Below are 16,285 nucleotides of genomic sequence, written 5' to 3'. Positions count from 1 at the left end.
AAAAACGTCATTTCTGTCAGGGGTTGGCACGAAGGTACACGGAGAGCTAGCGCAAGCCCCCCGAACCACATGACGATGGTGGCGAATACATAACCTGATATGGGTGATCTTGATTCACGATATAGAAATGGTCTCTTCCGTCATAAACTCAATCATCGAAGCCTCACGAAATCATATGTTGTATTCAACTCAACTTACTCGACTAGGAATTATGACCGGTCACTGCCCCCCAGATATACGCCACCCATGACCCAAGTGTCAACAAAATTAAAGCCCCGAAGCAAATTAACGAAATATTCCGAGTGCGCCGGTGTTGGGCTACCAAACTGCGCTCTCGAATTCGCTCGATAATTTCCGCACCCGATGTCAACCGTTTATGCCGAGTCCACTGTAGCACCGCCAGGTTATCAGTCACAAACGAGCCGATCAGAATCGCTGCACCGACAATCAAAGCACCGGCAGCGAGAACTAGATAGACTTGTACCACTCGGCGATATGAATTGTCATCTGCGTCCTGCAGAGCTCCGGTTATAATCCGAACTATAATGCTCATGCTATTGTTGTTTCCTATGTCAACTTCTGGCGCAGAACACAATTTATCGGGGTTTAGGGAATCAAACTTACGCATTATTCATGGTGACCTTCAATGAATACGCAGATCCAAAGACCGATTGGTGCCACATTGTGGTGCGAATGCTGTCGATAACGGAGGTTGGTCCGAGCGACAGAGCAACAGCGTAGATGCCGAATGCAGCCCCTGTGCCTGCCTTTGATGTTGCAAAGTTAATGAGGACCATACTTAATAACATCCCGAGGCCGCAAGTACACACTAGGTAGGGATGTCAGTATTAGGCATGTTGTGGATCTTGATGATAAAACTAACAAACAGATGCTCGGTTGCCAAGAACATCGATGAACACGCCCAAGCAGGGAACGAGGAAGAATCCTAGCTATTTATCAGTCTGTATCCAGTTCTAATGATCATGCATATCGTACCTGCATACTGCGAAAGAGAACTATACCACCCGGCCTTGATAGAATCAACATTGAACCGCTTCTCGGCCAGCTCAGTGGCATTTTGACTGAACACTGTCGCAGCACTCGTTTGAAACACAGAAAAGGCCATAACAGCCCAGAACGTCCAGGGGAGCTCGAACACCTTATGAAATTCGAACTTTTTGTTTTTTTCTGTCAGTTGCTCTTTGGTAGCTTCATCGCGTCGTCCCTTGAAGTGGCGGTTACAATACTGGTTAAAGAACCAGAACCCTGCAGTAGCCACATTTGTGAAGAGATTCATAAACACCGATGTCCAAAAGACCCACGCAAAGTTTCCGGTTTTCTACTCTCCTGTCAGCAGTGCCTTAACCAAGTCAACCCGAGAAAGCAATCACCTTTGCAATAATATTGGCCGTCGACTTGCCAACAAATCCTCCAATCTTGCCAATAGCCAGCTCAAAGCCTAGTGTGGATGCAAATCCACTGCTAGGAGGAAACCAAGAGGAAAACATCTTATACTGGGCGATTTGTGTGGCGATATCTCCGAGTGCGAGAATGACTCGACCTCCGATCATGAAGTCGAAAGAGCGTACGGTCGCGGCGGCAGCGACAAGGATAGAACCGATGGTATAGACGATATTTCCATAAACAATCATCTCTATGAAAAAGGACTGGTCAGGATATCTCTCGCTGATTTGACAGATTCGACAACATACCAGCTCCGCCGACTCGATCGGTAATCACACCACTTATTAAAAGCAAAACTGTTGCCATAAAATTCTCGCTGGCTTCCAAAAGCGAAAATTGAACATTGTCGATATGCATTTGCTGTCACCAAACTCCGTCAGTGAATCCTTCAAATCGACATCTTGGGTATTCAGTACCTTTTTGATCGTGGTCTTCATAGCACCCGTCACGCCAGAACTCCAGTGCGAGCCGAAGCTAATACACGATATCAGTGCGACTGCGCATAACTTTGCTGCAAGCGGAGGTGGCTTCTTTCCATCAGATGCATCGTCAGATTCTTCTGATGGGGCGTAAATGTCTTCACGGACAGGCGCCGACACCACATCCACAGACTTCGACTCCGAAGTATCAAATGCCATGATCGCAATTCGATACGGGTATGATATATAGCAGGCTTCTAACTCAGGCTGTCAAAGAAAATAAAGAACTTTGAACTCAAAAAAGGACTTCGATATCATTACTATTTATGGACCTCGGAGATTGATAAAAGTCTAACAACGCCGAGCTCAACCCACGGTGAGCTGATCACGGTGCGAAGGGCCGAAGCTCCTAATCAGATGTACGTAAACAGGCCAAGAAAGATTCAACACTTGGCACGGCGGACTTCCATCAGATAAGATGGTTGAGAACCTTGTAATGGGGGTCTCATCCCTGATAGAGCCTAGCGTTGAGAATATACTCCAACTCGGAGCAACCTCGGTGAATTTAACCTTTAATTTGTTTTATGATGTGCCCTCAGACGGTGGAACAGCTTAAAAGTTTCGGCTTCTCTCCGAGCTGTCGTCAGCTTATGCTGTTATTTTATTGCCTTCAGACCCGCTTGGATTCTTTAAACCGGTTACTGGTTACTTCATCCGTGAGTTTGGAGTATTATTTCGTGCACTATAACCAGCTTGGCTTTTTGTCTTTAGTTGTTGACTGGTAGAATCAACCACTTCATTAGAAAGATGTCCCGATAGCATTGCAGCCTACTGCAATTTGTAAAGGACTAAGATGTCATTAAAAATTGTGATATTGATATAATGCTCGATAATATACTCGATCCGCTCAAGACCCTTCAAACGCTCCCAGTATAAACTACCTCCAAATGTAACATCCCAAAAAGAATATCTAAAACAACCCCCAACAGTGGTGCCCCAACAGCGGTGAGCCTCCCGAGATATATGTAGTCAGAGAAAAAGAAATGCAATGCAAAAGATATTCGACGAATATTCAATAAGCCAAATTAAAGACGTTCCATAAGACGCTTACGCACCGTCCACATGCGAGCTCGTTTGCCGTATATGTACATGGGAATCGACATGAGCATGAAGAAAAGCTGGATACCGCCGATAGACAGGAACACGGTGCGTGAACCATCGGCATCGAGCCAGTCCACGATGAAAAGAGAGAAAATCAGGCCGTGGAGGATATCTGCAAGAGAGAATGGGTTAGACCAGATAAATCGAACAAAGAATACAAATGATGGTTCAACATACTCTTGCTAAAGTTCAGTGTCACTAGCGCCTCACCAGCATACTGGCGATAACTATCTACACAAAAGGTGATGGCCGTCGTGCTGCCCAAGCAGCAACCAAACGAGATCAAACCAAAAAAGATAGTCGGCACAATCCAAGAGTCGCCGATCTCAGCACTCCAACCAAAAGCCATCAGACCGATGACAGTTGACAAAGCGATGGGAAGTGCCATGACGAGACGGAATTCGGGTTCGTAAATGCCGCCATTGCGTCTGGTCATAAATCGTGCGATAATGTCCGATACTTTGCCCGCCACTGCGGTTCCCAGGAGACCGCCAACAAACGGCGATATGTAGACCAGACCTGTCTGCAGCGCGGTGAAATGGTAGTGCTCTTTGCCCTCGAAAATGTGTGCAACCGACTCCGAAAGCACGATCAGCCAGCCAACCGATAGTGAGTATACCACTGTTGACCAGAGCACAGATGGATAGGCGAATAGAACAAATGGTCGCACGGCGACTCGGAACCAGCTATCCTGCGCGATTCGTCCGTTCCACACTCGAAGTAATTGGGAGAATGGGATCTTCGGGCGTTCACGAAGTCGGTTTGTGTATTGTAGGGTTGCGGGCAGTGTCCCGGCTGGCTCTAGTGACTCGGTCCTCGCGGGCGACATGGCGGCCGGTCGACCTGTCTCCAGGTCATCTGGGTGTGCGCCGGGTACAAGAGCGTGAGGTAGTGGTTGGAGGAAGTCATCGCCTTTCTCATTAGCTGGAGTCGGCGGTTGAGTGGTGATTTGATCGCCATTGGTAGCATTGCCAGCCTCGGAAATGAAATCGGACTTTTCAGTCTCGGCTGCCTGGTTTCCGTCTTCTGGGTGGTCATCCGCGAACCCAACATGCGTGTGCTTGGGTTTCTTCGGTGCCAGTGCTGGATCTGCATGGGCCTGGTCGACAGACTCGTCCTGGGTTTGGACATGAGGGCGCCGCCCACGGAACCCGTTGGAAATGAGGTCAGAGACGCTGTGACCAGTGATACGCGGGCTCTTATTCTTGTGCACACGGGGACGGGGTGTGCGGTCCCAAAAGGTTTCGGGGACGAAGAAAAAGAGCAAGACTAGACACATGCCTACAATCATGGCGACGATCCAAAATACCCAGCGCCAGCTCAGGCCTTCGATGATGGCGGCACTCACTAGGGGGATCAGATTCTTTCCACCTAGTAGCAAGAGTGTATATATGCCCACTCGATAGGCTCTTTCGTGCAAGAAGTAGATCTCTGCGATGGTAGCAGAGGGAAGACACTCAACTGGGCTCACGGCGAATCCTTGGAAAATACGAGCGACCACGAGACTTGGGTAGTTCGGTGACGCTGCGCACCAAATTGCCGAGATGACGAACAGGGTTGCTCCCAAGAGATAGACCGGTCGTTTCCCATATAGGATGGCTGTGGGCGACATCACGACAGACCCCAAGCCCAGGCCTAGCATATAGAACCCCGTAGTGAAAGCCACTTGTTGCGTGCTGACATTGTACTCGGTTGCAACATTGTTAAACCCAGCTGCCAAAATGGGGGTCATGCCGCCTCCCATCAAACAATAGAAGCCTAGTGAGACCAATGCGGTGTCTCGTTGCCACACAGGCCAGTTCAGAGGGTCATTTACGGAGTCATCCGGTTGGGGGTCAAGCACAAATTGTCCGTCCGCTGTTCTCTTCTGCGTTGGAATCGTTGACCGGGTTCGAGAATTAGATCGCGAGGGACGATACGACGAGGATATAGATGATGTCGATGTCCGATGCGGCTGATGTCTCATTCCCAGAGGCTCATTGCGATTTGATGATAACAGAAGCACCGTTCCTAAACCATGCCAGACACTTATCAGTCCTCGTTTCCCAATATTGCTTCTATCGGTGGCAGGGGGCTTTCTACTCACCAGGAACTTCATCTGTCTCTTTGTCACTTAGGATTCCCAGCGTTGATTTGGCGCGATAGGTCTGATCCTCGCTAGACTCGGGCTCTTCTTCAGTCTTTCTTCCGAAGACTCGTCTCCAGCGCGAAGCAGCTGGCTGCTGCACGACAGGGTGTATCTCCGAGTTCTCCTCCATTGTAGCAGAGCGTTCTTCTGCTGGTGATACCATCTTCTGTTCGAGAACCAGGAAAGTAGTGTTCCGCCTGGGGCGTTTGCGAAACAAGTGCGCTAAACATCCCATTATTAGCCAGAGTCTTTTGAACCGGTGCAAGAAAAGAGGAAGCCCTCTAGGTCAACAGGGTGCAGCGCGGGAGTCACTCACAGGTATCTCAGGTAATACCGGAATCCGCCCAAAAATGCTGCCAGGAAAAACTAGCAACTATAGACGACGTGCTAGCAGTAAGGATATCAATACCCCGCAAAGAACAGGTGATGTATTTGTCACTGGGCGAAAGCGATCAACGCTTATGGATTAACCCAGGCAGCAAATGAGCTCCACTTGAAGGCATAGCTTATTGAAGCGGGAAAGAGAAGCGAGTGTAGAGGAGATCTGCAAGTGGCGAGTAATATATAGTGCCTTAGCGTCTTTCGAGGTCCATAAGATAAGCTGTTAGATATGTCACGCGGTAAAGGTGGAAACTCCAAAATGTTGAGACCAAAGAAAAAGGTGTAATATGTCGATCCCATGTGGCAGTGGGGAGGCGGTGAGAAGTCCCAAAGTACTCGCTGGGTACCATGACTATCATATGATCGCCAAGCTTAAATAAAGTAGCCTCAAAGTACTATCAGCACGTGTCATTATTACACGAAGAACTTGAAGTATATAAGGATACTAAGCCTAATTAGGATAGTGTTGTCACCGGGCACCTTCTCCAAATTCCCTTCTTCAAGCTCTCAACATCTATCACTGTTTTCAGATCGCTGTCCTGGTTATTTGAATCACTATGGAGACACCCTGGAAGATTGAAGAAGTGCTCGTTGTTACCTCTAGCACCCCTCACACCCACACCACTTCAGTCACTATGAAAAAAGTCACTCCATCATCTGAACTCTCATCCCCAAATAAGAGCTGCATATTATCTCCCGATGCAGTGTTCTCTTCGGGCAAGACTGTCCTGTATTTGGATAATTCACCTCTATTTGCACCATCCAAATATCTTTTACCGTTGGGTGAAGGTACTATTGGTAAGTTTTCACAAAATCTTCATCTCTTTTTGAATTATATCCTAATTAATATGTTAGATAAGAGGTCTCGTCTCAAGACAACACATGGGCATCCAGAATTACCAGAGTCGCCGGAGTTGTCACTCACCATCCCAATTCCGCCGTCCCGTCACATCATTCTACCATTTAACCTCCGACATGATGGAAGCTTCAACCAAAATTCTGAGCTCCTCTCTCGTCTATTTCCCGATATAAAATAAGTGTCATTTGATGGCTTTTTCTTGCGGTTTTGGCTTAGCACCCTCCCACCCAAGCCATGGCCCCTCACCATTGCTGGTGTTCAGCCATATTTCACAACTGACCCAATCGATGATGGCTCAATGCCTCCGATAAAACGAATGAGCAAATCACATCTTCGTATAAGTGCTAATACCAACGTCACTAACCTTCCACCTTCTGAGGTTGAGAATGCCTTTAAGCTTGTCTTTGAGTTCTTTACTAAAACCCAAATCGTTATCACACAAGTTCAATACTGGGGTAGGTTCTTCATTATTGTCCTGGAGTACGAGAGCACAGATCTTTCTAGAGTTCCCCGTACCATTGGCTGCTGCAACTGTTTCTATCTGTTTGAGAATGAAGTCGGACGACCACGATTTCCGGCCCGTAGGATCACAGACCCGACAGGTAACGTCATCGACGATAGCAAGTATGATACCTTGCGTCCTGGAATTATGCTGAGCTCTGGAACAAGTTCCATCACCAGCTATGAGTACCGCACTACCTCGGGCGCGCTCGTTGAAGACTCTAACTCGGAGCAATATATGACAGTTGCTTCCCACAGTTTTCTAGATGGCGATAGGGTTTTCCATCCTTGTGCTAGTGGTGAAGAGATTAGTCAACCAATCACGGCGATCGCGGGCACAGGCATTGCGATTGCGAAACTGCATGATGATATCCCGTTCACTAATGAGACTTTCGAGACCCCTGTTGAGGGAATAGGACCTACCCAGCTACAAGGTCTTGTGTCCGCCGATAACTTGCATATCGGTCCATCCGTCTATATGAATAGCCCATTCGTTGGCTATTGTGAAGGTACCTGTGGACCTTGGGACCGCAAGCGAGTTCCTATTGGTGACCCAAGTCAACCTCAATTTGAATGGGTAAAGACTCGGTGGTGTTATATGGGCCAAGTATCTCTTGAACGTCTCCGAGATGGTGTTTGTGGATCTGCAATTTGGGATGATGATGGGAACGTCATTGGGTTCTTCCGATATGCACCAACGTCGGGTCACTTCCTCGACTAGTCTCTCTCTGTCGGAGCCGACCCTCTCATTAAACGTGGTTTTAAGATTGTGAAATAGGCCGGTCACTACCCTTTCGCTTTGTTGTTGTCTTGTTGTCGCCTTGCTGAATGCGCCTACCCATGTATATGTTATTCTGCTGGCGTTTACAAGTCTAAAAAAATGAATCCTTTGATCTCTATACAGATCCAGATATCTCTATATTTTTGGTGATTGTAAATCCAAAAGGTGAGCCCTGGTTCTGTTATTTCACATATTTGTCAAGCCCATGAGCAGGGGCTGTCTACTTTATTTATACGCAGTACTATGTGAAAATTCTGAACATGAGATGCAATCCGTTAGTACATCCTAAGTGTAAGAATTTCAGCTAATCGACATTGCTGCATTTCTCACAGAATATGTCGTTCTCTTCTTCGAGCGTGTGCCGAGTTTCACATCTAACAATTCTATAGAAACACCAAAGAAAGGTATTTTGCTTCTTCCGAGTCCTTAGCCGCTGCGCAAATTGGAGGAGAAAGGTTCCAGCCTGGAGCGATACTATACCCAATTTCTTAACTACAAGTAGCAGGCTAGGAGATACTAGGTGTCCCAAATTCTTTACGTATAATAAATATATAAATAGAATGCCCCCACTTCCCATCAGCCATTCTACAGACCAAAAACAACAAATAAAGTGTTGAGGGGGTACAGCCAGAATGGATTATCCATTTACCATTTATCAACAGTTTTGGGGTTTATTAGTGACGAGTTCGAAGGGTATAGGTAATATACCCTCTAGGGGTATAAAGGATAGCTAAGCACTCCATTTACAAAGAACGTCACACATTGACCTTACCTACTTTTTACCTAATACGTGTCAGCCTTTAACTAACTAGTGGCCCTAAATGTCCTTTATAAAGAGAAACACAGGCAAGCATCACAGTACAACATAGCAAAACATGAGTTATACTGCATAATTTAGAAAATAGCAGACTAGCTACTCTCCATTCAAACATCTATGACTGCAAATTGCCAAATTCTTATTTGCCAGATGCGTCCAGGGGGAGAATCCAGATCGAGCCGATTTCTATTTACAGGGGGCCGCATGCGGTCACGTGCGAACCCCCTTTGGAAATTCAAGGCACTCTTTCTTTGCTTTAGATTCTTCTGTCATTTGTCTGATATACTTTTTCTTAATATCTCTATTTCTTTCTTACACATTCATTCCAAGGTCTATCTCCGTTGTTTAAATTTGTCGGGCGTCGATCAGACCCTCTCACGCGACCTAGTGTCGTGGCATCAAGAATTCTCCCGCCTTCGATAAGAGTTCCACCTCTTTTGCTCCTTGTCGTGAAAGATCATCGACTATACATTCAACAAGCTAATTCCAACTCTCATTCACTCTTTCTGCGGGAAACCCGCTGTTCATCATGAAGATCAACCAGTCGTCCTTCCTTCTCTTCCTTCTTCCCGCCATTTCGGCCGCACTCGCCGACACAACATACAATGACAACATAGATGCTCGGGTCTCGCGTGAGACTGTTGGCAACAACGCTCGTCTCGTAGACTCGGATGTCGTCGCATCCAATGTCGCTAAAGGGGCGCCGGACGTCCCCGTGGATGGCAAGGATGGCAAACCGCACGCTGGTCCGTGGGTGGAAACCAACGCAGACCGGGACTCCAAAGTTGCCAAGGGAAGCGATGATAACGATCCGGTTTCCACCAAATATGACATCAAACTCTCCTCCTCGGAGCACCTGAGCACCGAAGAAGGGAAGGTGATCCCGCATTCAAACGGCGGCGTTATGGATGATCCATATCGGGCGGGGCCGAGAGAGGGGACACGCGGAACAGAGGGTGGTGTGTCTGAGAAAGGACAGGGGAATCAATTGGTCGCGGAGAAAGTGCCCGGGGGCCCAAAGGAGGCACCTCCGCTGCCGCATAGCGAGACGAAGAAGTTGGTCTCTGATAGCGAGGACGCAACAACCGGGAGTGCAATCCGGTCTGCGGAGGGTTCGGGAAGCCTTGGTATGCTCGAGGTAAGACTTCTTATACATTCACTTTAGCCCGAGGTCCTTAAACAATTCGAATTAACGTGCATCTAGAAGCCATCCGGATTGCCTGAAAAGCCACACGATATCCCATACCCCAAGCCCCCGGCCGTGGTTAAGGAGGATCCTCTGGGCCTTGGGCACGACTCGGTCGCCTCGGGATCGTCTTCGAGTTCGTACTCGAGTTCGTCCTCGTCCTCGTTGAGCCACGACCACGACTCTGGTATCCCCGATGCTGGCAGCCCAATGCACTCCCTTATATTCTCGTTCACCATGATCCTCGTCTCTGAAATCGGCGACAAGACTTTCCTTGTGGCTGCCCTGATGGCCATGAGACACGACCGCTTGGTGGTGTTCAGTGCCGCATTTAGCGCCTTGATTGGTATGACTGTTCTTTCAGCCGTCCTGGGCCATGCAGTTCCTAGCCTTATCCCTAAAACCTTCACCAAATTTATGGCTGCCATTCTGTTCTTGGTATTTGGTGTGAAGATGCTCAAGGAAGGTCGTGAAATGTCTCCAGATGAGGGTGTGGGTGAAGAGATGCGAGAGGTCGAGGCGGAGCTCGAAGAGAAGGAGCACGAGCAGCTGCGCATGAACCGCCGTCGCTCCTCGGTTACTCCTCACAACCTCGAAGCAGGTCGCGCTGGCCGTCCCAAAACCCGCGGCTCCGGAAACCGCCTGCCCTCTCCTCCGGAGAGCTTGTCCTCGTCCTCGTCCCGTGGATCTTCCCCCCAGCCCCGAAAACGGTTCAACAATGCCGTTTCTGGGTTAAGCAACCTGTTCTCCCTGCTTCTCAGCCCCGCCTGGGTTCAGACCTTTGTCATGACCTTCCTCGGTGAATGGGGTGACCGCAGCCAAATTGCCACTATCGCCATGGCAGCTGGTCAGGACTATTGGTGGGTGACCATTGGCGCCAGTGCTGGTCACGGAATCTGCACCGCAGCCGCCGTGATCGGTGGACGGGCCATCGCTGGCCGGGTTAGCATGCGTGTTGGTATGTATCTTCTGCTTGCTTTCTTATCTAGGATACATGCTAATCTTGACTTCTATAGTGACTCTGGGCGGCGCTGTGGCGTTCCTTGTGTTTGGCGTCATCTATTTCATTGAAGCCATCTTTTAAAGCACTGCATCTCCGCGGTTGTATGTGTCCATGGAAACCTATCGTTACAGTTTTTGGCGGTTGATTTGTTTAAAAGTCGAATGAATGCATCTTGTGACATACCTAGGACTGTCTTAATGATATAATTACGTGTCTGGCCCACGCAATGGCCAGTTTCCCAATGTTACCTTTTATTCCTCTAATGCCAAGTCCAAAGCTCGCTTCGACCTCGAAATCGTACTGGGTAGCAGATCAAAGATTATAATTTAAAAGTGCAGATTTCAAGCTTCTTTCCGCATTGTTTCTGCCGTCTAGCTATAAAACTGAGAGGTGTGAAAGTACTTAGAAGATACGTCTAAAGACAATATCCGTGAAGACTACCAAAAATATATAGCATCAGCGGACGACTATTCTTGTAATAATAATTTGTCCAGTGGAAATCCAATTTTACATGTAGTAACTAACTGTTCGTTTTATCCAGCAATGTAAAACTTCGAATAATTTATTCCAAGTAGTTAAGAATCTTAAATTCGTCTTCTCTAATTCAAACAAGGAAGGTTTGGAAGGTCGCATAGCCTCGACCATGTGATCACTAACACGCTATTGGTCGCTCTTATGTGGACCAAAATAGAGCTTAGAGGTTCGGGTTTAGGGTCTGGAGGTTAGGGTCTGGGGCCTTATACTTTAGGCAGAATTAAGGTATTAAATTTACCCAAGGCAGCTTAGCTGATCGCGCGTTATTGATGTTCCTGTTTTTCCGAAAACGCAGCCCCGAAAACCCTGACACGTCGTCTCTCATCCCCTGAACCTCCTCAAATCTCCATTGAATTCACCCATCTCGTCAAGAGGCGACCAGAAAGATCTTTTTTTCATCTGAATTTCTTCATTTTCTTCAATTTCAACAAAACTTCGAAAAGCGAAGACATCACAACAACGCGTGGAGGCTCGACCCCCCACCGCCTTCCATGGCACGCATCACGGGATCACGCATGACTCGAAGTCAGAGCCGGGAAGCAAATGCAGGGTTTATGCCAAACAAGGCATCATTGGAACAGAATTGTATGTGATTTTCCATAAGTTTTGATGTAGTCCCAGCAACTTCGTGTCGCAGTCGCACAGTGGGTCCGTCGACTATGCATCTATGTTTAGTCTTGTGCCGCTTGATATTTACTTCATTTTGTTGTCACTTTGCCTCACTCTTGATCTGCTGCCTTTTCATTTCAGTTTCACAATTGAGTATATTCTGACTTTGTTCAGGGCTGACCGGGCTGGCTGAGGAACCTTCCACTCCTTCTCCTGGGTTCATCGTACCCAGACATGTGATACCAGAGTCGCCCGAAAACCATGAAGGTCATACCAATGTGTCTGGTACCACCCTGGGTCACAACGATGTGGAGCCCGTTGGTTCTCAAGTCGCCGAAAAAATCGCAACTCATCTGCCATTCGTCCAACAACAGGCGACCCTTGTGATGAGTCTCTTGGTTCGACCAGATCTGAACCCGGACAGCCTTGCAGCTGAGTCCAAGAAGCTCGTCGATTCTAATCACCCGAACCGGAAACGCTTGAGACGATCTGTGGAAGGGCTGACAGATGAGTTGGAAGACTCTCCTCTTTCTCGTGATGGTAAATCATTCTTGGACATCTCTCAGGCTCGTCGCTTGCTTTCGTCCGCACAACTGGACGTGTCAACCACAGATATCTACATGACAAACTGCGCTCTGTTGACCCTCAACATGTTTCTCCCCAGCATGGGTACAGAGTCACAGTCTGAGGTCATCCAACAGCTGGATGCCCAGTTCCCCGCATGTGTCATGAATCACCTTGCGGACAGTTCTATGTCAAGGAAAATCGGGGCGAGTAATACCACCGAGGCCACCTTCAATCTTGCATTGGGTATCCGCACACAGTTCTTCATCATGGAGTTAGAAAGGCGTCAGCATGAGCAGGACTTCGACCCACTCTCCATTTTGAGACAGGTTTTTGTTATGGACCTTGTGTCTAGTGAAGATGACCCCCAGAGTATCCCCGCTTCCTTCCGAGGATTCAACTTGCCGGGTGTCTTACAGGACGATGATGGCCATCTTCCCGAACATCTCCCTGAGAAGTTTCTCATCGCTGTTAGCGATAGATTCAATGAGCTTCACGAGGAACTTTCTGAGTGGGATTCCGTTGACATTGATGGTTTGAAGAAGGCATACAGATGGCGGTCGTTTGAACGGGACCTTGCACGTTGGATCTATGCCCGTGACAGAGAAATCAAGGATGACATCAGACGCTTGTCAGAAAAGGCAGAAAAGGTGCATATCTCACCCGCATCTCGTCGCCTTACTTCTGTCCCGGTTGGAACTCCTAGTCGGCGCCAAGTATCGACGGTGCCTCGAAGTGGTGAAAGCGGTCGTCGGGGAGCCTTGCCGCAACGGACTGAGTCTCCTCAGAAAGAACGATTGATAAACATCGCACCGGGGGTGGACATGGCACCAGATGCAGAGAACGCGTCCCAGGCATACCAGGCACCTCAGACGGACAAAATACCTGCACACAACGCTTCTCGGCCACGCAGCACTTCTCAAAACGTCCCTGAACGAAGTGTCTCCGCCCAAGTCGCACAGGTGGCAGCAAAAGATCCGGGTCGACGTAAGTCCAAAAGGTATGCTCTCTCTAGAGTTTCCGTCACTTTTTTTTTGTGGCTACTAACTTTCATCTACAGCAACTACCGAGACCCGGCCTCATTCGCGGCACTCATGAGGCGCCAGGCTACTAGTCACCAACAACCTGTCTCGGTCGAATCGCAAGCCGTAAACATTTCTACGAACACAAGTATTGTGGCGCAAGCGATTAACCCTGGCCCTCCTGCTGGTCGCACAGTTGAGCCTCTCGAAATTCAACAATCCCCCGAGCTGAGATACACAGACATCGGCGATGACTCTACATATGTCAACAATGACGAAGAGCTGGACCTCGGCAACGGCCCAGAAACTGATGTTATCACATCGACCAGCCCACCCAACTCGGCTAGAATCAGTCGGGTCAGCCACAATCCTACTCCTCGGTTCTTTGATTCGCCCGGAGATGAAAACACACAGCGATCAGTTCCGGTCGCTCGGCGATTCCTCGATAAACAGAATAACGCTGGAGTTGTGTCGCCGATAAGTCAATTTGATAGCCAAAGTGCAGGGCAGACGGTGCTGGGGAAGCGAAGCCGGAATATTGATGACCTGGATGATGACTCAAGTGACGGATCAGACATTGAATTCGAGCAGAACAATCAGGAAGTCGACCCTATGCGTCGGGCGGAAAAGCCTGCCGCGAAGCGACAGCGCCCCCAGGACAATGGGGGCTCTACCTCAGCACAATTGCAAGCGGATATCAACAGATCATTCCACCCCCGGTCTAACTCGGCACAACTTTCCCAACGGGCCCAAAGAGCTGATAGTGAGGACGTCACCGATGAAGAGACTGCCGTTGAACAGTATGGACCGCCCTCTAGTTCCCAGAGTCGCTGGGCAGCCTCCAATTCCCAAGCTGCTATGATCAACCGGGCAGCTCCAAAGGCCAGCTACAGGTGGACAGAGGAAGAAGATGAACGTCTGCTTCACCTCATGGAAATTTTTGGCACTGCCTATGCCGCAATCAAGAAGCAAGACAACGCTTGTCCTGCATCTGAGGGTGGTCCTATGCTTGAACGACGTTCCCAGGTCAATTGTAAAGATCGTGCTCGCAATCTGAAGAGGAAGTACCTCAGGTAAGATATGATCCCTTTTCGTCCTTAGTGTAGCGAGCAATTCTGACGTGTTTTACAGAGAGGGCCGCCCACTTCCGCCGAACTTGGATAAAGCACCAGGTTAATTTGATGCATTCATGATCTACAGTCGCAGTTTGCTCTTGCGTTTCTTAGCGTTCGTCGAGATACCCAAAGATACCCAAGGAGCACATGAGATGGCGCGTTGACGTTCATCTCTATGTTTCTGCTTTTTTTTTGTTTTCGAGTGTGTATGATTTTTTTGGCCTTGCACAGGGCTCTTCTACGAAGAAGCATTGATGGTTGGATAATTCTTTCGAGTTACCTTTTCTCACTTTTCGCTGTCACGATTAATGAATTGTTTATTTTACACATGACGAGCATATCTTAATACCTGTTGATGCAGCCATTGAAATTACTACACCCGTAGTTAGCATGGCTGTGCCTGATCTCATAACTCAGTCATAAAGCTCAGCTTCACTTCTTTTCTATTTCCCCAGAATAAATCATAAAGACGGAGTTTATGCCGGGGATAGGTATGGGGCGAAGGAAATGTCACTAGAATGAGAATCACCACCATGTTATATTACCATTGATTTAGTTGCCACACCGAGTACACTCTAATTGAAAAAAAGGTCAAGAAATCAAAGCAAGAATTCGCGGACTATTCGAACTTACTAGCTCTTGTCAGTCCATCGTTTTTAACACGTTATATAAAACTTCTCCAAGGTTCTTCCAATGGTCATTTGTTTCGCTCAGAGAATGATCATCCATAAAGAAAACAAAAGGAGAGAAAGGAGCCACATGATTTGTTTTGCACTGGAATAGTGAGACATCAAGTAGAGCCTGGAATGAAAGGCTGGAATGAGCCAAGATCAAGGCCAAGATACAAGGGGTCAATCGCTTTGTATGGGATGTATGAGGAATAAACACGAAGCTAATAGAGATCATATCATATTGCCTGCCTCGGCTTTGCAAGGTCCCATAAAGTCCTTTGTTCGCGCCTTTGACATACGACGCTGATAGTTTCCATCATGATACAGCATCAAAGAACGGTATTCATTCTACGAGTTTCGGGGTGCATCACAAACAAAGAAATAAAGATACCATACAGAATACTTTGACAATATGTGAGATCAACGGATAACTCCTACACGGTACATAGCGGAAAAAAAAAGACCTATAGTATAAAAACAGATATATTTCTTGAGTAATTAGCTCCCCAGACCGATTCCAAGGCACCAAGGACCGGTTACTTGTATCAAATCAGACTTTCAAGGAAATTGTTTACTTCGATACCAGTTTTCAGCCCTCAAAATGGGCAACGCCAAGGGAAAAAACAAGGGCAAGGGTAGAGGTAAGAAAAGAAGCCAGAATCTGAACGAGAACGAGGTCGCAAAGAAGGCCGAGAACAAGCCTGAGGCCGAGGCCGAGGCCACGATCAAGGTCAAGACCAAGAGAAAGAGAAAGCATAACTGTCCTCACAAGCCACCTACTCATGCGCGGACTCTGCGATGCCTTCGTTTAGGCCATGTGGTCCAATGTCCGGAGCATCCTGAAAGCTTCCCGCGACGATTGAGCGAATGTGTGGAGTGTAACAGTGCTGACAGGCGACAGGTGCAACAAGAGCGCAACGATAGGAAAAAGTAGAGTAACATTTAGAATCATTTTGGTCAGTTAGATATCGCATATCAGGTCTGTATCTTTCTTGGTGTCGTTATATATAGAAGTTCTACTTTGGACATGCACTGTTATTGGCTACGTATCCTGAGTCATTCGTATTTTT

At 47.9% G+C, this 16,285-nt stretch overlaps 6 protein-coding genes across 6 annotated transcripts; 4 read left to right on the top strand and 2 right to left on the bottom strand.

Moving 5' to 3' along the window:
• Positions 1–202: 202 nt before the first annotated feature.
• Positions 203–2,102, bottom strand: N7517_004671 (putative MFS transporter; the record flags this gene model as incomplete). The annotated part of the gene is made up of 7 exons (XM_056722401.1): positions 203–554; positions 625–829; positions 884–946; positions 997–1,339; positions 1,392–1,654; positions 1,713–1,824; positions 1,881–2,102. 7 exons carry the CDS (start codon positions 2,100–2,102, stop codon positions 203–205), a joined length of 1,560 nt encoding a protein of 519 aa, XP_056578651.1.
• Positions 2,103–2,968: 866 nt separating this feature from the next.
• N7517_004670 (putative MFS transporter) lies at positions 2,969–5,335 on the bottom strand (the record flags this gene model as incomplete). The annotated part of the gene is made up of 3 exons (XM_056722400.1): positions 2,969–3,156; positions 3,222–5,054; positions 5,131–5,335. The coding sequence occupies 3 exons, from the start codon at positions 5,333–5,335 to the stop codon at positions 2,969–2,971; spliced, it is 2,226 nt and encodes a 741-aa protein (XP_056578650.1).
• A 775-nt stretch (positions 5,336–6,110) lies between these two features.
• N7517_004669 (uncharacterized protein) lies at positions 6,111–7,634 on the top strand (the record flags this gene model as incomplete). The annotated part of the gene is made up of 3 exons (XM_056722399.1): positions 6,111–6,351; positions 6,409–6,567; positions 6,592–7,634. The coding sequence occupies 3 exons, from the start codon at positions 6,111–6,113 to the stop codon at positions 7,632–7,634; spliced, it is 1,443 nt and encodes a 480-aa protein (XP_056578649.1).
• A 1,406-nt stretch (positions 7,635–9,040) lies between these two features.
• N7517_004668 (TMEM165/GDT1 family protein) lies at positions 9,041–10,781 on the top strand (the record flags this gene model as incomplete). The annotated part of the gene is made up of 3 exons (XM_056722398.1): positions 9,041–9,649; positions 9,716–10,655; positions 10,714–10,781. The coding sequence occupies 3 exons, from the start codon at positions 9,041–9,043 to the stop codon at positions 10,779–10,781; spliced, it is 1,617 nt and encodes a 538-aa protein (XP_056578648.1).
• A 944-nt stretch (positions 10,782–11,725) lies between these two features.
• N7517_004667 (telomere repeat binding factor family protein) lies at positions 11,726–14,606 on the top strand (the record flags this gene model as incomplete). Its single annotated transcript, XM_056722397.1, has 4 exons — positions 11,726–11,819; positions 12,018–13,407; positions 13,468–14,502; positions 14,561–14,606. The coding sequence occupies 4 exons, from the start codon at positions 11,726–11,728 to the stop codon at positions 14,604–14,606; spliced, it is 2,565 nt and encodes an 854-aa protein (XP_056578647.1).
• A 1,210-nt stretch (positions 14,607–15,816) lies between these two features.
• Positions 15,817–16,149, top strand: N7517_004666 (uncharacterized protein; the record flags this gene model as incomplete). The annotated part of the gene is made up of 1 exon (XM_056722396.1): positions 15,817–16,149. The coding sequence occupies one exon, from the start codon at positions 15,817–15,819 to the stop codon at positions 16,147–16,149; it is 333 nt and encodes a 110-aa protein (XP_056578646.1).
• Positions 16,150–16,285: the final 136 nt, after the last annotated feature.

The sequence above is a fragment of the Penicillium concentricum genome (assembly GCF_028827145.1).
Source record: "Penicillium concentricum strain IBT 3081 chromosome Unknown utg000002l_segment0_segment0, whole genome shotgun sequence".
NCBI classification, from domain to species: Eukaryota; Fungi; Ascomycota; class Eurotiomycetes; order Eurotiales; family Aspergillaceae; genus Penicillium; species Penicillium concentricum.
Note: the sequence above shows the minus strand (reverse complement) of the source record. Positions and strands in the feature narration are given on the sequence as shown.